This window comes from Corapipo altera, unplaced genomic scaffold, assembly GCF_003945725.1.
Source record: "Corapipo altera isolate COAL_440 unplaced genomic scaffold, ASM394572v1 62, whole genome shotgun sequence".
Lineage (NCBI taxonomy): Eukaryota > Metazoa > Chordata > Aves > Passeriformes > Pipridae > Corapipo > Corapipo altera.
The window spans coordinates 11,292,443-11,319,535 of record NW_020884894.1 but is presented as its reverse complement, the minus strand read 5'-3'; the positions used below and the strand labels follow the sequence as shown (position 1 = coordinate 11,319,535).

The 27,093-nt window shown below is 43.5% G+C and overlaps 2 protein-coding genes across 2 annotated transcripts in view; one reads left to right on the top strand and one right to left on the bottom strand.

Annotated features, from left to right (window-relative positions):
* The window catches only part of LOC113948943 (golgin subfamily A member 6-like protein 22), a 1,812-nt gene extending 1,528 nt beyond the window's left edge, over positions 1 to 284 (bottom strand). The window contains exon 1 of the mRNA XM_027646973.1: positions 39 to 284. The gene's annotated coding sequence lies outside the window, so the exon portion shown is untranslated. The remainder of the gene's footprint in view (positions 1 to 38) is intronic.
* GLG1 (golgi glycoprotein 1) overlaps positions 285 to 27,093 on the top strand; it is a 78,022-nt gene continuing 51,213 nt past the window's right edge. Inside the window, exon 1 of the mRNA XM_027646692.1 lies at positions 285 to 611. Coding sequence (XP_027502493.1) covers positions 300 to 611 — 312 coding nt within the window. The 5' untranslated portion in view covers positions 285 to 299. The remainder of the gene's footprint in view (positions 612 to 27,093) is intronic.

Sequence of the window (27,093 nt, the reverse complement as noted above, 5' to 3'; positions counted from 1 at the left end):
CCCCTGAGGGGTTGCGGGGCCGTGAGGGGCTAAGGGGGCCCCTGAGGTGGTGCGGGGGCCGCTGAGGGGTTGCGGCGGGGCCGTTGGTGCCGTTGAGCGCGCGCTGCTCCCGAGGCGCCGCCTCGCTCCCCTCAGGCGGCAACGGCCGCGCCGCGTGCTGGAGGAGGGCGGGGCCCGCGCAAGCCACGCCCCCATCTCCGCCAGGAGAGGGGCGTGTCCCGCCGCCGTCACGCGCTGATTTGCATACGCCGTGCGTGCCGTGGGGCGGGCGGGCGGACGCCGGAGGTGGCGGATCCAAGATGGCGCCGTGCGGACGTGTCCGGAGCCGCTGCCCGGGCCCGGCGCTGCTCCTGCTGCTGGCGCTGGCGGCGCGGCCGGCGGCGCCCGGCCCTCCCGCCGGCCCTCCCGGCGCCGCCGGTGCCCTGCCCGGAGTGGCGCAGCCGGCGGGGCCGGGCGCGGCCGTCCCGCGGAGCGCCCGCGGCGGCGGGTCGGGCAGCGGGTGGAAGCTGTCGGAGGAGGCGGTGTGCCGGGAGGACGTGGTGCGGCTCTGCTCCAAGCACAGCTGGGCCAACAACCTCGCCGTGCTCGAGTGCCTGCAGGACGTTCGCGAGGTGAGGGACGGGCCCGGGGCCGGGCCGGGCCTGCCCGCGGCGGCGAACAAAGAGCGGGGTCCGCGCCGCCCGCGCCGCGCTTCCCTCATGGGCTTGTGCTTTAGAAAGCGGGGTTTGCGCTGCGGAGCCCCAGCCGCTGGCGGGGTGGCGGTGAGGGCTGCGGAGAGCGGCCCCTCCTCGTCCGCTCCTCGGGGCTCCGGCAGCGCTCGGCGGGCAGGGAGAGCTGCCGGCGCTGGCTTTGTGCTCTGCCTCCGGAGCCTCCGGGGTTATTCGCTTCCAGAGCCCTGCCCGCGTAGAGTTGAGCGAAGGCGCCGTGCTGGTGGCAGCAGTGACCTGAGGAGGTGGGTTTTTTTCACGTTCGCGTTCCTGCCTTCTCGTGGAGCTCCGCTGCAGAGGCGGCTGGTTTCCAGTCCTCGCTTGTGCGTGTATGAAACTCGAAGCCAGTCTTTAGATCCGGCTTAGTTCACGGGGAGGTTTATGTGTTGTTCCCAAACATCTGTCGTGAGCGGTTTTAAGTCCAGCTCAGGAAAAAAACTGAGTTGCCAGCTCAGAGTCTTCCAGCTCCATCTTTTCATTCATTCCTGGGTTCTTGCTCCGTTTGAAGCAGCCTTTGGGGGAAGTGCTTTTGGTGAGCTGTTCTGGTGTTGAGGTCTGTGTAGTTCTTGGCTTCTCTGCTGTGAAGTCCAGGAATGTCAGGCTGGGTCAGTTCTAATGGTGTTTTTACCCAAATGGGAATGCGATTAGGAAAAACCTGGGCTCGTTTCTCATCCGTTATTATGGAGACAGCAGATGGCAGTGGCAATGGTTACTCTCATCGAGGGGAATCTTGAACCAGAAAGTGTCAGTGATTGCTTCTGGCTTATAATCCAAGACTAATTTAGATTTTTATCTAATTTAGTGTTTTAATTTTGGGCGGTTTATTAAGACATTTGTAGATGCTTTAAGTGAGTCCTGCTGCAGCTTCTATCACAGTTATGAAACGCTCTGATAATTTGCTTTATGAATAACTTGTCCTTTGCTGTTTCTTCCACCTATCTGGGACCTTTTGGCCTCCTTTTAGGGAGGCATCCTATCCAAGAGGATCTTGGAAGCTGCTCTCACAGGCGGTTGCTCACAAGCTGCCAGCCTGCCAAAAAGGCAGGCTCTTGTTGTTCCTTTCTTTGCAGTTGCATAGCCCCTCCCTTCTCTTTTCATAGTTCCAGTGCTTGTTGGTCTTCTGCCATTTTAGCAAGGTGAACCTTTTTGTGGTCTAGTTTATCAGCTTTCTGCTGGAATAGTTGTGTCCCTTTTGTGAGTTAAAGCCCAGAGGGGGGTGGGTGCAGGGCTGGGGCACGGGGCTGTGCAGGGAGGCTCAGGAGGTGAAGGCAGGCTTTGCATCACGCTTTATTTTCAGCATGTGCAAACCCTCATGCTGGCTCTGCATATCTGCTGAGAACTCTGCTCTTTTGAACGTCTGCTTGTGGTTTTCCTTTTCCTACTCCTAGGCCTGCCCGATGTCAGTAGTTTGCTGGCTGTTGGTCTTGTCTGGCTGTAGTTCTGCCTGATGCCCAGTGCTGAAGGCAGATCTTCTCCTGGGTGGCATCCCAGGCATCGCCAGGACATCTCAGGGTTCTTTTGGGTCGAGTTTTCTCTATGAAGGTGCCACTCTGCAGCCCTGTCCTTATTTGTGTGTCAGCCTGCAAAGAGCACTGTCAGCTGGCCTTACCCTCAGCAGTTCTGCTGGAACACTGATGTGATGGGCTGTGTCCTGATGCAAAAAGGACTTCACAGAGGGCTGCCCTGAGAAATTAATTAAAATAACTGACTTCTGCCTACCCCTACTGTTTAACTCTTGATATTTAGACTGTGGATAAAAGTCATGAGTTGTAAACATTAGGTAGCACTTCATCTGATAGGGAGCAGGGTCAGATATGGTCTCAGATGTTTCCTTTGTGTTGGAGGTGACAGTGGAGGAAACAAGTGACGTATTGGCTGTTTCACTGTTGTTGATATAACTTTTAATTTTGACCCTAGAGCATCTGACTGCTTGTTTGGACGATACCAGAAAAGTGACAATTACATTTTAAAATGGATCTAGTCTGAGTCATACAGCCCACTTAAAAACAGTCAGGCTACAGTAGATGGAAGATTTGGGGGAGTATTGTGCTTGAGAGCATCAGTGAGGACAGTGTGTGGACACTACTTCTCTACAAGTAGTAGGTAAGATTTTTAGATGCAGGTAGGCTACAGAAGCAGCCTTTCTGCTGTAGGTGTTTGTCTTACTTTTCTCATAAAAAATATTCCTCTAAAGGGGTGAAACTTTCAGTTTGAAACTGGAAGTGTTACTGATAACGGTGTGATACATGTAAGCTAGGACACTTTTAAGTCTGAATAACCTGGGGAAACAACTGCTTGTAACCTTCCTTTTGAGTCCATAAAGCATAGAAAAAAGAAAAGGTGTGCTTGTTTTGTTAGTGTGAATGTGATCATGTTGTTCCAGTCCCTGCTGATTTCTAGGTGTGGAAGTCTTTAGAGTAAGTCCTCCCTTTCTTTCTCTGGGTTGTTCTCTTTGAATGTAAAGAAGTGTTGAGTTGTGGTTGACTGGGATAGGAGCTCAGCTTGCAGAGTGAATGTTGAGAGAAGCTGTTTAACACATATGTTCAGTAAAGAGTGGTTTGACATAAAGAAAACAGTAATAAAAAACCGAAAACCAACCCACACCCAAAACCCAGCCCAAAACAACAATGGCACAAAGCAAGAAAACCCACCCAAACCAACCCCCAAACCAGTAAATTTTTGAGTTTTGGTTTTGAGAGGTTACTTGTAGAATGTCAGTTTGAAGTATTATCAACACAGTTATTTAAGCACTGTGTATTTTTAGAATTCTTTTAAAAAGAAAAAACAGACCCCCCCACTGATACCAAATACTTATTACCACTGATTTTTCCACTGAGTGCAGAGTCCATTTCTACAGGGGCAGAACTCTTCTGCATTTCAGGCTGTCCAACTTTTTGAAAGATAGAAATCAGAGGAAAATCATTGTTTTCTGCTTTTCTTTTGTAGTAGAAGGATGGGAAGGATGCTCCTTGATTGGAAGAAGTAGTGGTCAGAGCTACTCAGCTTAAACATTTTTGAATATAATCAAAATATAGAATAAAACACATGTTTTGGTGCATTTTGCAGATGAATTAACTTCCTTCTAGCTAAAAGTACTTGTGCATTTATTACAGTTTTGAGTGACTTAAAATTTTGTTATCAAGGTTTTAATTGATATTCACATAACTTTGTCATCATATAAAAAGAGTAGAATGAGGTAGTGTGTACCTGTGTTTTTAAAGACTGTGTTCCAAAGTGCTTCTTTCTGAAAGGATTCTGGTTTGGAGCCTGTTTCTGGAGAACCTTCAGAGCTTGCATTTCACTGAGCATGGGCTGCAGCCCCTAAGCCCTTTTTTGTGGGCTGCCTGCTAAACTGATTTGCATGGTGGCTATAGTATAAATAAACCCATGAAATAGTAATATTTTTGCTAGGTAACAATTTTTGCTTGATTAATGATGATTTGCATTTGAAGCAAAAGTTGTTGAATTTGAGGCAGGAAACATTAGAAGGTATGAAAATAATCTTAAGCAGGAGCTCTCTTATCAGGTTTACTAATGGAGCATAATTTCACTGTTAAAACCTACCTTGGAGCTGGTTAATTGGTGAATGAACTCGATGCCATAATTGTTGAGCTTTCCTTGCATTGCACTTGTAAAGATTGTGTAATGTTTCAGGCATTATATTAATCTGTATAATGCTAATGCATTAGGGGCTAAATATTTTTTTCTAAGATCAAACAGTCGTGGTTAAGTTGGGATTAGAGATCAAAGTCTTGGCTTCCTGCTACTTTCTCCATCCTGAATGGTTCTGTTTCTTTGGCAGCACCTTTGTGGGAAAGACAGTGCCTGAATGCTCTGCTTTTTGGAAAGAATAAGGTTCTCTTAATGTTGAGGACTGGGTTAAGAACAAGACAAGTTACTATGAAAGCTGCGTATTTCAAGAATAGTATTTTTCCTGTTTTGTCAGATGTTTATTCCACGTAAAAGGCCAGAAAATTAATTTGATATGACTTACTGGGCTAGGGAGTTTGTGCCATTTGATGGGCTGAGAACTGTCATGTTTCTTCTGTTCAAATGTTTTTATTCCTCACTCTTTATGGACCTGAGCTCCTTAAGTGATCTGATAAAACAGTGCCAGTGAAATTACTTATTTTAAAGTTATAGGTGGAAAACAGGAACCAGACAGCAACACATGCTTGGAGTCTTTATCTCTTTTGCTAATACTGTAACTGTAGGAAAAGTTGTGTGTGCTTAGTCTCTGTCCTGGTCCTGTAGTGTTTCTACTTTTTTGGTAAATGGATTGGAAATGCAAAGGCTTCCCTAAAGCTTTTTGCTTGCCTTGAGGTAGATGAGTGTGATCTGTCGCAGTAGCTTAATTTATTTTTATTTTATTTTTCCTCTTGTATCTCCTTAATTTACTGAGTTTAAGATCAAAGCTTTTGTTTTGCCTCACATGTGACATTATCCCGTATTTGAGCACATATTCATGTTGTTCCCATCTCTCCCAGCCGTGCCCAGGTGGCATTTAAAGTACCCTTTTTGAGATGTGTCATTTGTGGCAGCAAATGACTGGTTACCTGTCCAGAGCTAAAAAGGTGGTTGAGGGCTGTGGGTTAAACACACCGTGGGGGTGGGCTTGTTTTTAGGAAATGCAGATTGTGAAGCCACCCTTGCCCTAGCTGCCCATCTCTTTCAGCACTTATGGTTAGTTGGTTTTTTTTTCCACAGGCATTTTGCCTGACCTTCGGGGGAGCTGTTTTAAGTGGCAACTGCCCGTTTCTCAGGGTGATAAGCTGTGGAATGGAGGCTGTTCTGGTTCTCTGATCATTACTATTGCAAAGGAGGAGGCAGTTAGTATTCCAGTGATGCTCTTACAGTGCCTACAGCATTATCATCTGGTTCAGATATCAGCACTCAAAGGGTTGGGTTTTTTTAAAGGCAATGATCAGAAACCTGGAAGGTGTACCTTAAGCCTTGCCAAGGGCTTTACTCTCTCTTTCTTCTAAGGGATATTGACCTGGTGATGATTTGAAGTCTGTAAAGGGCACAGGAGTTTAAGAACTCTTACATCCCTAAGAAAAATAAAAGGAGAATTCTTACCTGCATACTTGTAGTTGAGCTAAATTAAAGGAACAATGTGTTGCAATTTTAAGAGATGAGTTAATTATTGGGCTGTAACTGGACTCTATGAGTTGAAGCCTGTGCATTTAAATGACACATTTTCAGATACTGTCCTGTCTTAAACTGCATTTAATGAAGAATTCACAGTGGCTCGTGGTAGATGCTAATTAATTTGAATGGTCATGATAGTCCCTCCTGCTTCTAAAATTCATAAAATGGAAGATGGACTATCCACGTGAGTGGAAGAGAATGGCTGGACCTAGGAGAAAGGGATTTAGATGATTAGATTTGGAAAAAAAACTGAACAACAACAACAAAAAATAACGGAGACAAGGCTGGAACAGTCCCTGAAGCTTTTTCTCCTGAGGCTTGGCTTCTTAACCGGGATTAGCCGCATTTTTTCCCCGAGGTTCTTGTTTTCCCTTGTGTTTGGATAACGTAAGCCCAGTTTGCTCCTGGCTTTTGTAGTTAGGTCTTAAAGCAAAATACTAAATATACTTTAAAAGTCTGATTTGTTTTTTGGTTGGTTACTTTGGCACCAGCCTTTGGCTTCATCTCAGGATGCAACCATATGTGCAAGTGCTCTTTTCATCCTACTGAAACCACCTGGGAGCTGAAGAGAGGGGAGGATGGTCTCTGTCATGCCAGGGCCTGGACTTACTGTCTTGTGACCAGAGCATTGAGCACAGGTTCTTACTTCTCATATCTTTAGCTGCACTTCTACTTGTCTGAGAGAATTACTTGGGTTTTTTGGGGGTGGGTTTGGTTTTCTTAATTTTGTGCTGCTCCTGGCAGGCTGGCACTTGTGCTAAGCTGGTTGTGTATCAGTTTGGCCTGAGATGTTTGGCTCAGTAGAAGGTTATCTTACAGGTCTGCTTCCTCCAGAGAGCTGGCACTGCTGTGGCTCTGCACACCAAGGAGGAAAGGAATGAAGTACAAGGGGAGAAGTCAGGTTTGATGCAGGCTGTGCAGCCTGGGCTTGGCTCAGGGTGAACTGAGAGGTGTGTTAGGGGGAGGTGATTTACTGAGCCAAATAGCTGAGATATATTAAAAAGCAAAGACCTGGTCAGTTGTTACAGTAGAGACAGATGCAGCCAGGTTGTGTTTTCCCTGCTTGCACTCTTTCCTCCCTCGTGCTGGGAGAAAAGTGATCTCTCTAGTGCTGCTTTGAGTTGTCATGGTTGGGATGGAATGTTCTGAGGAGGGACTATTCTTGGCAAATTATGTGCTGTGTTTGTTTTCTAGTGTAGAGATAATGTCTAGGTGTTCTTTATAGTGTAACTTTCCTGCATCTGAGCACCACTTTCTTAATAAATTCTGCTTTCTGGGTTTTTTTTCCAAAGTAAGCTTGCATTTTCCAAAGCTTTGCAGTTATTCTTCCTTATAATAAATCCCAAAGAATTAGATGAATAAAAGGTCTAAGTACTTGCCTTTTTATTTTAAATATTGCTTTAAAATATGGGGTTTTTTTGATCTTCTGACTAATTCAGTTTTAATATCTGTAAAATTGGTTGCTATGGAACTAAAATTTTTCATTTGTGTTAGCTGATAATTTTCTGTCATCATGGAATATCTTGATTTTCTGCATGTTCAGTTTATCCGTGGAAGGATGTTAGGTGAGGAGCAGAGATCCTGCCTTCCCTGGGCACCAGCTTGTGGCATAATTGCAACCTCTCTTCATCAAGACAGGAGATGAGAACCCATCCTGTTCCACTCCTGAGCAGAGGTGACATTCATAAGAACTGTGTCCTGGCCTGCTGGTGTCTCAGTGTCTGCAGCTCCCAGCTGAGGAATCTCCTTCAGGAGTTAGAGAGGGGTCTGTATTCTCTTTCTCTGTGCTGCCTTTTTGCAGATTCTGTGTCTGAGTTATTTATTTTTTTTTCTTTAGGTAGGTGTATCTCATAGCTCTTGCAGCTTTATCAGCTTAGATTTTACAGTTTTGCATTACAGTGCATTTCTTGTTTGTAATGTCTACAATTTTCCTTTAACTTAAGCTATACCTTATGCCTTTATTATCATCAGTGCTGTGGCTAAAGACCAATGTTTCTCACCAGGTAACACCACAGGGACAAAGGACCATTATTCATGCAGGACAGGAATGCTTATTTGCTGCATTTGTTATTTTTTGCATCTTTACCTGAAACAATGCATAAGAACTGCTGAGGTGACCAAAAGGTAGTGTTTAATGTAGTGAGTTTTCATGGTTTCTCTACATGCCTGAAGTATTTTACTCCTTTGCACTTAGTGGTAGAACTCTGTGCTCTTCTGTGAAAAACTTCTTGTAGTTTCCTTAGTTGAGTCACAGGAGTTTTGAGTCTCTTCTTGAGAATGCAACTGGTTATGTTGATGTAATTAATTACTTATATGTAACAGGGTGGGTTAATAACAAATGGCTCTTCCAGCCCTGCTATGCAAAATCAATCAGGCAAATGTACTCTTTTGTTAAAATAATAATGACTAGCTTAATCTGGTGGCAAGTTTGCTGTCTAGATCTTTTGAATCTTAATAAGATGCTCACCAGCCTTCATCATGCTCAGTAGTTTGCTAATTGAGGCTTTCTCTTCTGGACTGTCCTGTTATTGCAGGGTAAAATACTTTGCACCAAGTGAACTGCAAAACAAACTCGGCAGAGCATGCATTCTTCTAAGTGTCTAAGTAATTGCCCTACAAAAGAGTTTTTATGGAATTAAACAAAAAACAACAAACCCAAACCTGCTTGGCTTGTAGACTTTCTGTGACAACCCAGACTTGATTTGAGCTGAGTCAACTTCTGTTACACTGTTCTCAGCTGACTTGAACTGAGATATGGAAGAAGCTTACAGCAAGCTCTCTCCTTATCAAATTGATTTTTGGGCTTATGTCTATCTCTGTGGCCTATCTACGTATGTCACAAAATCAGAAAAATGACCACTTTCAAGTAAAATCACTGCAAAGCTGCAGTTGTCATAATTTGCAATGGGAATTGTTCATAAGAGTGCAGTTCTTTAGTTGTGTTCATGGTGATTTAAACAAATCAATATTAATGTGATCCTTCTATTGGAAAATTCAGACAGGCTACTTAAAATCTCGTCTCCACTGATACAAGGTCCTGAGAACTGTTGACTCGAGTTTTATTTGTCAAACATTTTGTAGTGCTGTTCACTTGGGAGGTTGTGGTGACCTGGGTGCTTTTTTTCAGCATAGAATTGTAGCATCGTGGAAGGGTTTGGGTTGGAAGGGACCTTAAGGCTCAACTCATTCCAAACCCCTGCCATGGGCAGGGACACCTTCCACTATCCCAGGTTGCTCCAAGCCTTGTCCAGCCTGGGCTTGAACACTTCCAGGGATGGGGCTTCCACAACTTCTGTGGGCACTGTATTTTTGGTGCTTCAGCACTTGAGATGGGTGAGGGGTGAGGTGCTGGATCACTCCCTGTGACACAGGTATGCAAATTCCTGAGGGTACGTGCCTCAACTTACTGAAGTGCAGAGCTGACTCTGCAGCAGAAGTCAAAGGTCTTGTGAATGCAGTAACATCACCTATTTTTTAACTGAAGGCTTCCAGGCAGTGATCAGCAGCCACTTTCGCTTGTTTCTGATTAGCTGTGTGAAGCAACACTGGTTTTTAAAGCCCGAAAAAGAAAAGGCTGAAACAGTAGTTTGGGGTGCAAGTTTTCCCTGCATTTGTGTTAAACACAGTATGTGATGGGACTGCTGTGGTGAATGCTTGTCCTGTCCCTAGAACTCACCTGGGAATGTGTGGTCCTAGGGAACATTTCTCTCCACTGATTCACAGCTCCAAAGGTGCACACTCATTCTAGTGTGATTGTTAATAGCCTTAATTAGCTGTAAATGTCCAAAGCAGTAGTTGTGAGAAGGTTGGGATTCTGCACTTCCCTCACAGAACACAAAGCGTTGCAGTGTTTCTTTGTTTTGCTTCATGGTCTGTGCTTTAGCAGGCACTGAACATGTCAACCATCACTGATAATACCCTCACCTCTGACTCCAGAAATAGCAGCAGTGTGTAGGACAGACTTACCTGGAATAAGGCAGAGTTTGTTCCAGCTCAGGCACTCAGCAGTGTGGCTTGAGCTTGTCCACTTCAAACCCCTCTCACGTGCTCTGAGGCTATGTTGGCTTCCTTTCCATGAGCAGCTCACAGGTAAGGCCTACACAAAGGAGAAAGGCATACAGCAAACCACTAACTACAGGGTTTTTGGTTTCCCTCCCCTCCTCCAGGCATTTGTGTACTCTTCCAGCATCCTCTTGTATAAAACCATAGTCTAAACTTGTTCTGCTAGGGAGAGTGCTGATGGAATTTAAATTCTTCTCTTTGTATGTCAGCTCTTCCCAAAGTAATTTCCCCAAATACTTTCCTCCCTTGAGGCATTTTGGTGAAACCCATCATGACTTTCTGATGCCCTCCAAGATTATTTAATAAGTGCTGTCCTCTAATGCCTGTTTTACTCACTATGGTTCACAGTATCTCCAACTTACAATACTTGCAAAAGGCATTTTCTGAAGACTTTCTAAGAATGCTGGGGAGTTCAGGTAGGCTGTGTGATGTTGGGGAGGAGTATTCAACTTGGTCTTGTCTGTTGTACAATTAGAAGATAAGAATCAGTGCTCCAGTCACTTTACCTGCTGGTTGTTGGTCCAGCACAGCTGTCTGATCCAGTGTGGTGTCTGGATTGACACAGGACAGATGGAACAGGCAAAGCCTGCCTGTGGTTTAGAGCTGTGCATCATGAATAACTTTAAATAACTTTAAATAACAGTGCAGCATGCTGTTGCCATCTTAAAGTGATTGTTTGTCTGTTGAGAGATGGAGTTTGATTTCTGACTGTAGTCACTTCTGCATTGCTTAGTGGAACCACAGATTTGAAATTAGGGTCCTGTTAAGGAGATTAAAGTTTTAGCTTAAAGAAGAAAGCCCCTCTGTGAACATCATGTGGAGCCATTCAAGCAAGAATGTTAAAAAAGGAAGATATTAAGAGAAAGTAGAAGAGTAACTTATAGCCTGATAGGCATTAAAATGTTGGAGAACCTTTGTATATCTTCAAATCTTTGTCTCAGCTTTTAAGGCAAGATTATTATTTCATAAACTGTGATTGTTCTGATCTTAGTTGGGCTAGAAGAGTCTTTCTGAACTGAACTTTTGTTCTCAGAAACCAATGACTGGCTAATACTACAATCCACTACTTTGGGAACCATGTTGCTGAAAGTACTCCTGAACAGCCCTTTAGGGCTTTGGCATAGTTTTCTAAGTTCTTTGTTTGTATATTTCACACTTTTTGTAGCATAAAAAGCCATAAAACAAATCAAGAGATTATTTTTGAAGGGTATCTAAAATAGTGTTTCAGAGCTGTCAAAACACTGTGTGTGAGTAAAACTTGGGCAGTATGAGTAGTTCAGTGCTGTTCACTCCCACAGTTATGGAGCTCATTGCTCTTTGTTTTACCCTCTTTTGGGGTTCAGTCCCTTGGTAGCACTTCAGACATGAATCCAGGACTTCAGCAATGAGCCTCCTGCTGTGTCCACTGGTGGATCTGAAGCTGTTTGGAGAGGGGAGCCACATGGGTCCTTAGGAATGATCATCTTTATAGGAGGAGATTGGGAAGGGTGGACAGCTGAACAGCACAGCTGTGTCCCCAGTCATGAAACCACCTGGAAACAAAGGGAAGGAAGGATAACAGTACCAGGGTTACTCTGCTCTGTGCTTCTAGAAGCTCATGTGCAGGAGCTGATAGGATCCAGTCACTCTTAGTCACTGTTTCCCAGCTGGGACTCTTCCTTCTCTTCTCTCCTGGGGATACTAGAGCAGAAGGCTTGTGTTGAGCATCTGGCTCTGTAGCCATCATTAGTAGCCAAGGTGGACACTCATCTTGTTTCGTTGTTTTTTGATTTTGCATGGAATTTTTCATATCCCTTATTATTCAAATGTCAATCCTGAGCTATGCTGGCTAAATCATCTTAATTGAGACTCTCCAGAGCGAGGTACAGGGGCTGTTATTCTAGCTTGTTCTTGTGTGGAAAGTACTTAGTTTCATAGAAACAGACTGTAACATTCCATGATGCTGATAAAATCACAGAATTGGCCTGATGACGGTGAATACAGTAGCTGGAAAGAATGATTCATTTCACAGACAAACAAATAAGAGGTTTTGATTACAATTGTTTGGATCTCGTGGCATATTGCTGGAATTTTGACCATGGAAGTATTTATCTGGAAGTTCCAGTGTTTTTGGTTGGATGCAAAATAACAGTGGAAAGATGCTGCCTTTCCCTGGAAGAGGTACAAGATCAGGTGAGTCTTCTGGAATAACAGTGACTTGGAAGGTGTAGGAATCCTTTCAGTCCTGGTGTCCCAGGTAGCCATAGTTGTTAGTGGCCACCTTAGTAAAGCACATCTTGCACTTTGCTCTGAGGACTGCTACAGCCCTGGTGAGAGGGGAGGAAAACTCCTTCCACATCAGTTATCCTTCCTGTGGAGTCATCCCATTGCCTGGATGAGACCCTGTGTTAGGATCCTGCATTACTTTGGGAGCTGCTGGTTAAAATAATTCTGCTTTGGTTTCCTCAGCTACAGGACTTGGCAGCAGCAGAGTAGTGTACGGGCTGACAGCGTGGGCAGGCAGCGAGTCTGGCTCTGTGCCGGGAGCAGAGGTGAGGTTTGGTTGGGTTTTTTTTTTACTTTTCACCATGACATGTTCCATAACAGTTGAGCTTTGCCCCTGCAGTCCTGGGAATGGGTAGCATCTCTTCTTAATCATGAACAGATTGTGGGGTTTATTTTTAATTAGTCTCTCACCTGAATGATTCTGTTCTTCTGTGTTTGTTCTTCCTTAGAAATAAAAGACATGAACGTGTTTAACATGTACTGGCAAGACTTGCTGTATAAAGAGATAACAGTACACTTGGTGTTACACATCCTTTCTTACAGTCTGTTCCTAGCTTTAATCCATGGAAAGTGCTTTGTGAAAATATGGAAGAATTTCTTTTGCCTGCAGCATCTCTGAGTCTTAAAAACATTGTGGGATTGAAATGCTGCTTCATCCTTCTTCTAGAGCAAATCTGCAACATGTTTTAGTCTCAAAGTCAAGAGTAGCAATATGCTATTTCTGTACCAAAATGCCTGAGGCTCTCATCAAAGAGAAGTGTGATCTGGAGTAGAATGTTACTGACCTGAGGAGTGTATTTGTTCTTAGATTTGATATTCACGTGCCTGGGGAATATTTGGGATTTGACTAGGCATTCTTCTTTCCAGAAAGCTGCAGCTCCTCCTTTTAATGTGACATACACCCTGGGAGCAGCTGTGGAGGAGGAAAGGGACAGGGGCAGCTTGTCCTCAGATTCTCTAGCCAACGTGTCTTGCTGAGTTTCTGACATATGTTTGTGAAGTCCCCTGTAACCTGCAGCAGTCTGTGGATCTGCCTGAGGTGTGTGTGTGATGGACACCACCCGTGACTTGGGGAGTACTGCACTGCTCCCCTGGCTGGAAGTCTGTGGGTGCTTTTGGGTAGTTTTATCAATGAAACTCTCTCTCCAGAAGGGAGTGCTTACCGAGGAAAACAACAGATAAAGTTACCAAAATAACCCTTGCTCCCTGGAGAGCTGCTGGAGGAGGGGAGAGGGAGGCCTGTCAGTCACACTTGTGTTTTAATAACATGACATAACATCATATCAAATGGTTTAGGGTGAAGGGAGCAGGGGGGCTGTGCTTCCAGCCCCTCAGGCTTGCTTTGTGTTCAGAGCCTGCTTGCTTGGGTAGAGTGTGTGGGTTTTAAATGTTAAATTAAGCTTAATAGTTTTAAATCTTGGCATGTGTCAGGCTTGTCCAAGCTTAAATAAATTGAGTGCAGAACTGAAATGATGTGTGTCTCTTATGCATGTGTGCCATGGTTGAGTACTTATTATAATGGGGTCCCAATTTTTATAAGGTGTTTAAATTTTTACAGAATGTCACAGTGAACCTGAGTTGTGTTTTTTTTTTTTGTTATTTCTCCAAGCTGTTAAACAAGTTGTGAGTAATCTGTTTGTTTGGGGTTTTTTGGTTGGTTTGTTTGTTTAAAAAAAAGACTCCCCAGTTGACATAATTTATGCTGTTTGACTATTTACATGTTGTTGAGGAATCAGTGTCCTGAATGGTGATTTGGGTGGGTGTTTCAGAGTGATTTATGCTGTAAATTTGAGGCAATACTCTAGCAGATAGCAGGGGCAGTGGCTCTGTCTGCAGAATGGCTCAAAGGGCCGTGTTGGCCCATCCAACTGAGTAACAAGTTCTGTGGCAGGTGGGGAATATATTTTAGAGATGTGTCAACAGTTCCAGCTAAATTGCCACGTCAAGATGTGGGATTTCTCTGTTCCCATAAGGAGAAACAGCTTTAGCTTGGATATCTTTATTAACAGTCTCCTTTTTGTTTGTTTAGGGAATAAGCCGACCTGTCTGGTCACTCATCCAGAAATGTTCCAAGACAGCAGTTTCTGGGTGAGGTGGTCAGCTCTTCTCCTGGGAGGATTTCTCTACATAAAGCAGTGCATGTTCGGTACAGAGCTCAAGTACTGGATGCAACTCTTGCACCCTGAGATCTTACTGCAGTTGTTTGAGAAAGAAATGAGGCAAGTCTGTTTGGTCACAGAGCTTTTCTCCATTTTAGTGCTTGTTTTTGGAGAATGGATGGTCTCAGGGATGTATTTGGCTGGTTTGGGGAAGGAGTGGATAAACGAGTGTTTCAGCTGATAGAAAATTTAGTTTGTCCTCTTTAACACTGGACACTGTGGCATTCAGTAATGCCAGTAATAGTATGGGCTAATTGTGTGTATATTTTAGGCTTTTCCTTTCTGAACCAAGCATTTTGTTTATCCTGTGTCAGGGGAAGGTGATTAAAAGCTTCTAATGAACATTTCCTGGAGGTTTTTCTCACTTTTACTTGTTTCTAAGGTCAGCATTCCCTGGAGGTTTGCATGCCTCAGCCAGCCCTTGATATGTAGCTCTTGTCCCACTTTTCATGCTGTCTTTGTGATGTGTTAAAAACTCTGCAGAGTGCTTCAAGAGAGCATTCCTGGGAAAGCCATGTCTCCTCTATTCTGTCACGCTTTGTGACAGTCCTAGGAGGAGTGTTTTCAGGAGAGGCTGAAGTGTGATGGCTTGCTGGTTAGGTCAGGCTGCTTCAGGTGCTCAGCTCTCAGTCTCAGAGGTGATGGGATGGAGAAAGATGCTCTAAAAGAACATGTAACAGGAGCATCCATCCCTAGGGAAGGGAAACTGAGGCCTGGTCTCGTGACTGTGCACTGCATGCTGCTGACAAACCACGGGGATGGGGAAGAGTTGGAGGTCTGGCCATCTGCTGAAGTGAGCACTGATTTGACTCACAGAAGCAAATTAAATCTGTGAGTAATAAGTTTCTAACAGTTTTCTGCTTCACTGCTAAAGGCTCCTGTGGCCGGGGCGGCTGAACAAGACACGCAGCAGTTCTTGTGCAGGGAAAATGGAAGGTGGTTCCAGCAAGTGGCTTTATGTGTTTCAGTGGTCCCTGTTCCAGATATGCTCATCCTTGGGGAGACTTGGACAGTGTCAGCTCATCCAGATAAAACTTGGGTGGCTGAAGTTGCAAGTCAAGACCTTGTGGGAAGAGCTTAGTACTAAAGTCAGGAGATATTTTGGTTCTATGTAATAGAAATAGAGCAAAGACTTGGTGAAGCCTTGATGGGAAAAGATGTACCATATTATAGGTAACTGGGCTTAAGGGGGTTAAAATTTGCACCTGTGGCACATGGCTGTATAAATGAATTCAGATTAGATATCTAGGGAGGCTAATGGAAACATGTTTTAATGAACCCTGGCTAATTACTCTATTAACTTCTTGATCAATACCCAGGAGACCTCAAAGTGCTTGCAGATTGTTTTTTTTTTTTTAAAAAAAAACCCTGCTCTTATATATATTTTAAATCTTCTGCATATAATCAAAACAACTGGAGTCACTTGCTTTGTAGACTTCTGGTTCACCAGGGCTTTATAATATTTGGCTGTGGTCTGTAAATTAAAGCTGAAGACTTAAGCACTTCCAGAAGCCTTAATTGTGAATTTCAGTGGGAGGTGCAGAGGAATAAGTGGGCTTGAGGGAGCAGATAGTAGGAGAGAACATGAGTTTCTGGAATAATCTTTGGTGTAAGTGTATGACAAGGCAGAAGTGTGTGGTTTTCTGGAAGAGGAAAGAGTTCTTGTAAATACTTGCTGGAGCATGTATGTTCTTAAAGAGACCTCTATAAAGACCACCTCTCATGTTATCTCAGAACCTTGGTTTTCTTTGGAATACTATGAACGAATGTCAGTGGACTCAAAATTAATATTAAATAGAAATGTCAGGCAGGCAGCCTTACCCTGAAGGGATAAAGTACTGTCTTTAAATTAGCTCATGTTGAGGAAGTTGGGATATGTTTAGCCTTTTCTGATTGAGCTAATTAGTAAGACTACTGGATGTTGATAGTTAATGCATCCCGGTGTGTGAAATGGATAACGAATGCATGACCGAGCTTAAGAAAGGTAACCCTTCAGCAAACAGCCTGCAACACTGTCTCCTTCAGCCTTGTTTCATGGATTCCTTGAAGTCTTTGGTGAGAACTGCCAAGTCTGTCAGACAGGTGGCTTTTATTCCTGTCTGTATTCAACCCGTTGCAGCTTCTGGTCTCCCCTCTGTAGCAGCACTGATTGCATCAATGGAAAAGCACCCGGACAGCCTGCTCTGACCTGGATGGAAGGGTTGTGCACTGGAAGGCTTTAGCAGCCTGGCACATGCACCGATGCTGTGCCTCTGGGAGCCTTGCCCTCTTCCTACACTTCGGTGGCAAAGGGGTCTGAGAAGCAGCATGAGCCTTGGAAAAACAAAGTCAGGAGCCTGGGAGTTTCCTTAAGGGAATCCCAAGTAGTATCCTCTGTATTAACAGACATCAGGTCACACTAACTTAAAACCACCCACCAGCCCCAAGTTGTAGGTCTTGGTGAAAACTGTAAACCCTCAGCAACTCCCACTGAAATGATTTAGTGGTTAATGGGCTGGCTGAATGGATCCTTTGCCCCGGAGCTTTTCAGGATTCAAACTGGCAGTTAGTTTGAGGAGCCGTTCCTGAGCTAGGAACTGTCTGCTCAAAGGGTTTTTTATTAGACCTCAAAAATTTGTTAAGAGATGGAGAACTTGAGAGGGATGTTGTCATTTGCAGCCAGAGAAACCAGAGCCCAGCTGGGTCTTGAACTTTGTAAGAGAGAAATCCCTGGAGCAGGCAGTTAGCAAACAGGGTTAAGAGATAACATGGAAATCATGGGACTTTGAGGCAGAATTTGGCTCTTCTCCCTCTTACAGAAAGCCAAACACACCCTTCTCATAAATTTGAGATCCTCCATCCTATGCTATCTGAAAGCTGCAGTTGTGTAAACATACTGTTCCCTTGAAGTTTTTGGAAAGATCACAAGATTGATTGTTCTCCATATCGCTCCAGAAATGAATGGGGAATTTGGAATTTTATGCTTTAGTGTCATTGTAGAGTTGGCTTTGCATGTTCTCTTATCTTCCATTTAATGTTGTTACTTTTGTGCCTAACTCTTGTCTACTTTGTTTCATTGCAGCTCTTGTTTAAATAAGGAAAAAATCCCTGTTATGTTATCAAGAGATTGTTCAGGCATGACTAGAGATAAAATTAACTAGCAAGTCAGTGGTCTGAGGAGTGGCTCTAGATGATGGCTCACATTCCTGTACTCAAAATGACCTAAGGCAGTGATATAAAAAGACTGGGGTGGGCATGGCATATCAGCTGGAGTGAAACCTTTCATTCACTGGTGGATATGAAAGGACGAGATCTAACCTCAGTAGTGGGTCAGCAGAAGGCAGCTCTTTTTACGTGCAGAAGTTTAGCAATTATTTGACAATTATCACTCTTTGGGGCTTTCCGTGCTCATGTGGCACAAAGCTCATCTGGCTCGTGGCATTCACAGGGCTTTTATTGAACAGCCTCAGTAAATGATTGTTATCACAGTGATTCTTTCCTGCAATCCCATTGTTAGTCTCTGGCAAGAAGGTGGGGATCAAATATAGACAGGGTGTCTAACCTCTGGCTTACTGAGTTTTTTGGTTTTTTTTTTGTTAATACCCTGTTCACTCTGGTTCTCCTGACTATGCTGAAGGCAGAGCAACTGCTGTACAGCTGTGATCGCATCAAAGCCTGCAAATACACCAGTAAATCTTTTGAGAATAGGCAAATCCATTCTGTAGTTTTACTGCAGTGAATTCCTAGTGTAGATCCCAAGTACTGACTGAAGGATTTTCTCTGTGTGATTCAGTGCCTGCTTGGATTTTCAACAGCAACAGCTGTGCTGGTGAAAAATCCTATCTGGTTGATGTCTTCCTAAGAAACATGTAGAAAAGGCCATAGCCATTCAGACTTCCTGGGGACAAAAGTGATGAGTTAACACAGTAATAGTACCTGATTTTCATCCTTTACTGCTTAATTTTATGTAGTTTCATAGCTAATAACATAATAGAATTTTACATTTTCATCAACCTCTTAGGTACTTGAAACAAACGGGTTTTTTTATTAATGGGTCATCTACTGGCAATTGTATTCATTGATGTAAGTATTATTAAAGAGACAACACAGCTGGTGGTCCCCAGCTTGGTATATTGATGGTTGTGTTCAGAAATCTGCTCAATTCAGTGTTCAAATGGGATGTCTGAATGTGTTGCTGTGTGCAGACTCCTTTGCAGGCTGTCTGCAAGTAGTTCAAAAGCTGGTGCTTCTTAAAAATGAAAGAGAGCCTTGCAACCAGCTGCACTGATATAAAATAATTTTCTTGATCCCACAGCTGCTTTGCAATCTCCTGCAGGGATATCCTGGACCACATCTGTGGGGCTTTAGTTCTGGAGGAGCCTCCTGTGCCACAGCTTGTTGCTGTGTGCTGAGTTAAGGCAGTTGAGCTGCTGTCAGGACCGAGCTGGGAACTGAATTCCTGACGGAACAGGAGGTTGCAGCGTGGACCCAAAGCTTAGATCAACCATTAACTCAGACAGCCCTTGAACAGTGGCCGTGGTGATGGTGTTCAGGATGAACAAAGAGCTGGGATGGATGGGGATGTGTAAAGGGTGGAGCAGGGTGGATCCTTGAGCCTGGTTTGAACTGGAACACTTCAGTGTGCTTTTTCTCCACAGCAGCAGCTGAGTCCCACAGGCTTAAATGGTCAAGGAGCTGGACAAGACTTCTTAGACAAGTCTTAAACACTTAAGTAGTGTGCCTGTTAGAAGCACAAAAGATGCACATGAACTTCAACATATGTAAGTCTTCATTCAAGCTCGTTGGCCATGACTTTGCAATATCAACTGAAAATTGAAGATACAGTGTGGTGTTAAACTGAAGCACAGCTTTATAATAGTATTACTCTCTGTTTTGAAACCATACAGTTATTGTCTGATAATGTCAGGTGATCAGTCTTGGAGGTTCTGGAGAAAATGAAGTGAATTCTCGGAAGTTGAGGTGCCAGTGAGTTGAATGTATGACAAACAGCAGCAACAATTCAGTTTTATTAGACTTGGCAACATAAGACCTGTAAAACCAAGCTGAAGGGGCATTTGATTTAAGCACAGTACTATAATATTAGTGTATAAAAGAAGGTTCACAGAGAAAGGATGTTACAGAGCGTGTTTACAGGTGGTTGTAACACCTTCTTTCCTTGCCGCCTCCTCTCTTCTTAATCCTGCCATTGCCTGGGAGTGTGACTGCTGAGCAGAACTGGATGAATGTGCAGCCTTCAGAGCTGCATAGTCCTAACCAGTTGCTAAGCTTTCTCTCTGGCATACTCTAACAATGGTTTTTTTTCAGACTTAATTCTGTTTAATTTTGTACTTTGTGGTAAAAATGAGGCCTTCTGGTTAGACTAATTTGCCATTATTTCCTCTAGCGTTGCTCAGACTTGCAGATTTGTTTTGCAGGTCTCAAAAGATGTCTGATATTAAACCAGTTTTAGTTTTTCAGATCTGAGATAGGCATGTGTTGAAATGGATGCTCAGTCAACAAAAGGAGCACCTTGATTTACTGTGAACTTCTGGGTGGCTCACAGGCAGATGGAAATGTGCTTGAAAGAGGGAGAGAGACTTTATGGAAATGCTTCCTTGTCCTTTCGAGTCAATACAGAAAGGTTGTCTGGTGCAATTTTCTGGTGACCTGTTTCTAATTAACATGCAAATGAACTGCTTGGTGCTGGAAATCAGGATTGCAAATACAAAGTGCTAATATGTGTTAGGCTGGGAAACCCCCGGCATCTGTTAAAGCTCCAGCACTGTCTGTGTTGTGCCTGTGGAGTGGTTTCCTCTGGAGAAAGAGAGACTGCAACCTGCTGTCAAACGGCTCCTTTGTCTCACTTTAAAGAGAACAGGTTTTAATTTTGTGGTGTTGACGCTTGTTGCCCCGTGTGGGGAGTCATTGGAGTGCACTTACAGCCTGATTCACCAAAACTGGCTGTCGTGAAAACAGCCAAGCTGAGCTACTTCAGATATTTCCCCGGAGGAACTGCAGTGTTTTGTGAAGTAACTTAACTTCTTTGTACTACTGTTACAAGTGCCAGCTAAATGAAGAAATTAGCATATTTATTAGTGCTTGTCATCACTTAAAATTTGTTTTTTCATTAAATACTGCTGTATGATTTATATTTAGAAAGTGGCTTTGATCTAACGGGTAGAGATGATTAATTTAGTAAAGCTCTGGTCAAAAAGTGAGATTGTGCCTTTGTCCTTGAGGCATCTGCTTGTTTTGATGTCACAAAACATCTCATTTTTCCTCTTCAACATTTTTGTGCCAACATTTCCTATTAGTAATGATTGTAACAGCCGATTTAGTAAGACATTTTGGCACAAGCTGTATAAAGGACAATAAAACCCCACTTGATTTTCGGATCGCAACTTGTTTCTAGTGCTGGCAGTTAAGAGAAAGACCTTTTGTGCAAGTCAGGCAAATTTCAAATGGAAAAAATGAAGCAAATAAGTGCTCAAACCCCCTTTGCCAAAATGCAGCTAAAAGTTAAGCTCTGTAAGAGAATTATGTTGAAACATCAAACTGTCAAGAGAATTTGGTCTATTTTCGAGTGTAGGAAAAATCACTTTCGGTTCTGTAAGTCAGTTCAAAGAGTTAATAACCAAGTGGTTTGGTTGCAGGAGGACTCAGGTCTCAGAACTCTCCCAGAGCAGGTTGTCACCTGGGGTCTCCTGTGAGCTGCCTCCAGCAGAGGCAGTGGGAACGTGTGTGGGCAGTCCTGAACTGCCCCCTTCTAAATGTCACTGAACTGCAGCACCAGCAAAGAGGGCTGGAACCTACCTGAAATATTGTGCTAGCTAGGCTGGGGCTGTGCAGTAACAAAATGAGTTTTGTAAAAAACCTGTAGCTCAAATTAGCATGGAGTCAGCTAATGAGCCTAATTAAAAAGAAAGATTTCTGAAAAAGCTCAGCATGAATTACTTTTTAATTCAAGGGTGTTCTTGCATAGATTGTACTTCATTTGTTTTCAAAAGATACTATAAATCTGCCTGAGAAGAATTAAAGTATTTCAGCAAACTGCCTGTTGGCACCTCTTTTTATGGTGCTGCTGTGTAAAACCTGAACACCACACACCTTCCCTGGCTCTGCTGTCTTTACAGTGTAAAGCCTCACTCTGCTAATCCTGCTTCCAAAACTTTAAATAGAAGATGAGGAAGAAGGATCAAGTCTTCAGTTCGAATAATTGATGGATTAACTCCAGTTTGCTTATCTCAAAGGGCAGTAAGAACTGGCTTCTAGCAGAGAGCCCCACCTGCATTAGTAAGATCTCGCTTGTCCTGACAAGGTTTCCCTCTGCACAGCAGTCACTGGAGGAGGCAGGCTTCCAGAAATGTGTGGGAAACTACCTGGGTGTTTTAGAGGGTGTCTGACTGCAAAAAGTCAGCAAACTTAATGCCAGGTCTGTGCAGTTGTCTGCTGTGGTTTTGAAGTGGTGTGTAGGGAAATTTGCTGTTCCAGATGTTTGGTGCTTCCACGCTGCGTCTCTTCCTCCAGTTCTGAAGTCGAACTTGTAAAACTCGCTGAGCTGAAAATAGCAGCTGCTGTTTGGCCCCTTAGAGCAGACAAAGCATGTTGCACCAACCTCCCCCTTCTCTAAAAGGAAGCCACAATTAGTCTTGGTTTCCAGAAGCAATTTTTACTTATGTGGCTGCTCTCATTTGCCTGCTGCTGTGGGTGCATGTTCAGCAGGTTATCCTTGTCTGGCGCTTCTTTAAGAGTGGGAGGACTGGGGTCAGTGAAGGACAGATCACTGGAAAGCACAAGAGAAGGATACATGCTCTAATAATACTTTATCTTCCCAATTTTGAGTTGCAAGAACAAGTGGAACAGCTGGCTGTTCTGACGGCCGTTGTTGTCTTGTGCAATATCAACTGGCTACTTGAGCAAGTGGGACCATCCTCACTGAAATGGGGGAGCATTGCTTGTACTCCAGGAAGCAGCTTTGCAAGTTCCAATGGACAGAAGCCTTGGAGGTCTTAAATTACTTGCAAATGTGTGAATCTGTGGGAAACTACAGAGCTAGTTCTTGTGGTAACAAGCCTGGGAGCTTAGTCAGAGCAGAACAGGAACAGCCTTTCTCAGTGGTTTGAGTTGGGTTGGGTGCAGGGGCTCCCTTGTGGTTGTTGCTTCTTTCTGACGAGTTGGTGGTTGCCTGCAAGATGTTGGGTTACACGTCTCAGGTTCTAAAATGTACTGTCAGATATAACTGATGTGGAACAAACCAGCTTTTTTTTGCCACACGGTGCATTTAGCACAGGAAGGTATGTGCAGTACAGTGAAGACTTCAGAATGAGTCCTGAGATTTCCTTATATTAATCTACAATTCACTGTCATTTCTCATCCAATTTGCCTGAAGAATTGGCAGCCACTCTGGCACAGTGGGAATTTTTTTTATTTATAAAAATTACCCTGTTGAGTGTCAGCCAAGCTGTCCTTTCAACCAGCAAGTGTAACTCCCCTGCAGGTCCCTGCCTTCTTTAATTTCTTATGGTAAGAGCTGCTCCCAGGATTTGAGGTTGATCATCTCACTGGTACTGTAGAGAAGAGAATACAGAGATTTTTTTGCTAGTATCTAGCCTGATTGCAGGTTGAGCTGGGTCTAGGGGTTGTTTTTGAGGGAGCAGGTCCATGAGGGCTCAGGCTGACCTGAGTTAATACTGCACTTACCCAGCATCATCATCCTTTCCACCAGCAGCACTGACCCTGGAGGCCCTTGTGAGAAAGCAGGAAACTAGCAGAAAACTCCTTAGAGAATTTCTTAAGGAAGAAGCAAGGAGGGTGGTTTGGGGTTTTCTTGGATCCTCTCTGGTCAACTGATGGATGTTATAATTCACCAGCTGTTCATTTGCTCCCCAAGTTCTGACAGACTTTGCTGAAGCACACATAAAGTACCAAAGAGCTTTTGCTTTGTAATGCAGGTGCAGTGGAAAGCTCTGTATCACTGCAAAGGGTTAGATGGACATTTAATTGTGTCACCCCCCTGTGCATCAGGGTAGCAAACCTTCTGTGGGTGACAGTGAGATGTCAGTGCTTCAGCAACTTGAGGTGTGAAGACTTGTTGAAATGGGATTCTCCTGAGTACAGTTGTACCACCTTATCTGGGTAATTCTTTAAATGTTTTATTTTGAATTTGTTTGGGGATTTGTCTTGGAAAAGGATGAGTGTTTCTTGTGCATAAATAGATGAAAATTAAAGTTATTCCTCAGTATTGTCTTCTTGACCTCAATGTTAAGGCTAGTTTGGTAGTTTCCTAATTATCCATTAAAAAAATAACCTTGTTAATCTGCCTCAGGTAATCTGGTAGATGCTATGTTACAGTTAGAAATGTAGACCTAAATTTACTCAATTCAATTTTGCAGGCTTCAAGAAGCCTGAAAATGTTGCTTTTTGAAGGCCTGTGCTGTGATTAAATGAAAATTGTCTGATCATGGCAGTTCTTAATTTGCTCTAAGGCTTTTCTGTCCTTGCTTCTTGTTTTGGAGGGCAAAGAGGATGGAGGTAATACAATGCTCTCCAGCCTGGGCAAAGAGCACTGAACCACTCGTGTTGGAGCCAAGCCTGGCACTCATCATGAGCTGCCTGTTTCAAAATGCTGCTGATAAAAACGCACACAAATGAAAAAAAAAAAAAAAATCTTTAAATGACCTTTATAAGCCCAGATTATTCCATGATTTTATAATCTTGCTCTCACTGTGTAAGTCATGTCTCTTCCTTACTGGGCCATCTGAGTTCAAATGTTGTTTATTGAAAATGTGAAGTATGATAACCTCACAATCATTGCGGGGTTGGAAAACCCCTAAGGATTGCCTCTGAATGCTGAATAGGTGCTGGGGAAGATTTTGCTCTTGAATTCCTTCTCCATCTGCTCTTGTTTTTTAGATTCCTCAAACTCTTGTGGTGTCACATTTGGGCTCTTACCCAAATGATTCCACTGGAGTTTTGAATGCTCACTTTTAGTATATATTTTGCTAAGATTTAATTTTCACTAAAAATAGAAAAATAGTCATATGTGTCTCCCTCCTAAGAGACAAGTATCAGTTGCTGCTGTACCGGGATGTGCATCCTTTATTCACACGTGCCAGTCAGGGATGCTCCTAACTCTCCACGTCCCTTGGAAATATGTGACTTGTTTGTGGGGATCTGTTTGATACATCTAATATCTCTGGTATTCTGGGCTTTATCTTTCCTTAAAAATTGTCATGGGAGAATCTTTTCCTTTTGTATGGAGTTTGACAAGTTTTTTCAGGCAGCAGAGTCAGTGCTCACCCTGAGCAAGAACTCTCCGAGGCTATTCAAGGACAGTGCAGGAAACCCAAACAGGTGGGTTTGGTTGCAATGTCGACCTGTGCTTAAAGCATTCAGATCTCACCTTGTTGGGAAAGTTGCACTATCCCAACTTTTTTTACTTATCATTCAGATAGAAATCTGCATGCAAGGGATTAGAATGCTCACACATGGAAAACTGCTTACCTGAGGGAAATGCTGTCACCTTTTCCCCTGAATGCCCCCAGAAGCACGGCAGTGCCTTTTTGTGGGCATGCAAACCACAGAGTTATCTGCTGGGGAAAACATCTTTATTCTGCTTATTGGTCGGGACAAAATAATCTCCCCACATTACCAGGTTCTTCAGCAAGGACTGTGTGGGCTTTGCCATCAGCATACTGGAACTAATCCTGAAAATTTGGTGTTGCCTCTTGGGCATTTCTGTACCTGCAGAGCCCAGAGGTTTGCAGCCACGGTTATTTCTTCAGCCACGAGTAGGCTTCACATGGGAGGGAAGCCTTCCTTTAGTGTGGGCCTTCAAATAGTTTAATAGTGTGTGACTATTGAGACCACCCCAGTTGACCAGAGACTAGAATGAAGTACTTTCTATCAAGTCCTAATTGTTGCCAACAGAATACTTAAACTTTGAAGTTCTCTTTTGGACATAATTGCAAATTCAGTTGTAGCAGGAAGGCAGCGTGAGTACTCGCCTGCAGCCCTTCCAGCCTGCTCTGGATTTTAGGTCTGTATTCCTGAGCCTTGTAGTTCGTTTTGCTGTTTGTCAGGAATAATGCTGAGACAGAATAACCAGCTGTTTCTAGAGCAGCTGAATTGTTGATTTAATTCCTGTGTTTTGACAGATGAAAAGTGTTCAGCAGTGATACCGAGGTGGTCCCGGGCGGAGCGGTGTGTGTTGGTACCGAGCTGTGGCAGTGACGAGCTTATTGCTGTTCTCCCCTCTGCCTCCCTCCCCCGTTATTTTCTCTCTGTCGTTATTAGCAGAGAAGCTGTAGGTGTGCTCAGTCTTTTTAATTGCAGCTTGTCTTTATTCATGGCTTTTTAAGTAGGAGTTATGGAAACAGTAATTGGGAGGATTTGCGGGCAGGTGTCTGGCTCTCCTGCATTACCAGTAAGACATTTTTCTACTGACTTGGCTTTCCAGAAAGCTCTTCAAGCTCACTTTTAGAATCCAGCATGAAACATGGCTTTGTTGATTCTTTTTTAATTTTTTTTTATCGTAAAGTTGCTCATCTGTGCAAAACTAGTCAGCTATAATTTCTTTGTTTGGCTTGAGGGGAACTGTTACTGACCTGGCTGCTTACCATGGTATCATTTTAAATCCTCTGAATTACCATTACGGTTCAGAATTTTCAAACAAAATGCTTGGCTCTACAGCTCTATATAACTATTGAGCTGAGCAGTTCAAGCTGAAAAACTCTAGTGCTCTTTGGAAAGGAGCTCTCAAAAAACCACAAAAAACCACAAAATACATTAAAAGCCAAGGTTCTGTGGCAGAGCAGACCCAAGGGGAAGTGTGCTGCTGCCCAGTGCCCCTGGCTTCTCCTGGAACAAGGTCAACCTAAACCTATATCTAACTCTGTGAGGAAGTGTAAAGCTTAAATAAGAAGATACATGTACAGTTTTCATTATTTTTATCCTTTATTCAGTGTGGTGAACTGAAAAAGGTACTTGGTTTGGTCCTGTAACAGGGCTTTTGTTTGCATGTTCCGAAGGCAAGCAGAATTTTTATTTGGTAGTTTGTTACTAATCCCATGGAAACCTTGCCTTAGCACTGGCTGTAAAGACTTATTCATGTTGATTTTTCTGTTGAACAAAAGCCAAGCGATTTTATCCAGGGTTTGCTTTTCTTCAAGTTATGTAAAGAAAACATTGTGATTCATGCAGGTGAAAAGTTCTGCGGCTGTGTACAATACCGTGCTGGTCCTGTGCTTTTGAAGGAATTATACCCAAGCAAAGGAGGCAAAAAAACTACATTTAAATTAGTTTGCATTTTACATGTAGTCTCTTAAAATGACTTGTGGCTTGCATCTGCCTTTCCCCTGTATTCCATACACAGATTCCTAAATAGCCGGAGCGCCATGTGCTGTGAATCAGGCCTGCCAGTGGGTTGATGACTCATTTCCTTATTGGTGCAGATGTGTATAGTAAATGTTTCTGGATAACTCTTTTCATATGAAATGCAGCTCCCCTGTGGGAAGTGAACAGACAGCAAGTGCTTTCATTCGGTGTGCACAAAAACCCGGTCCCGAAGAAAAGCTCAGATGGCTTTTCTTGATGAAGAAGAGGTTAGCTTGGAGCAATGGTTGAATCTTGGAAACTGCTGTGTGCTCCTGCTTGAGGGTTTTTGAATTTCCTTTTTTTTTATTTTTTATTTTACTTCTCTGTCCAGCTTCAAAACAAGCTGCCATTTATACTGGCACAATTCTTTAGGTAAATGCTCTAAACATTTATTT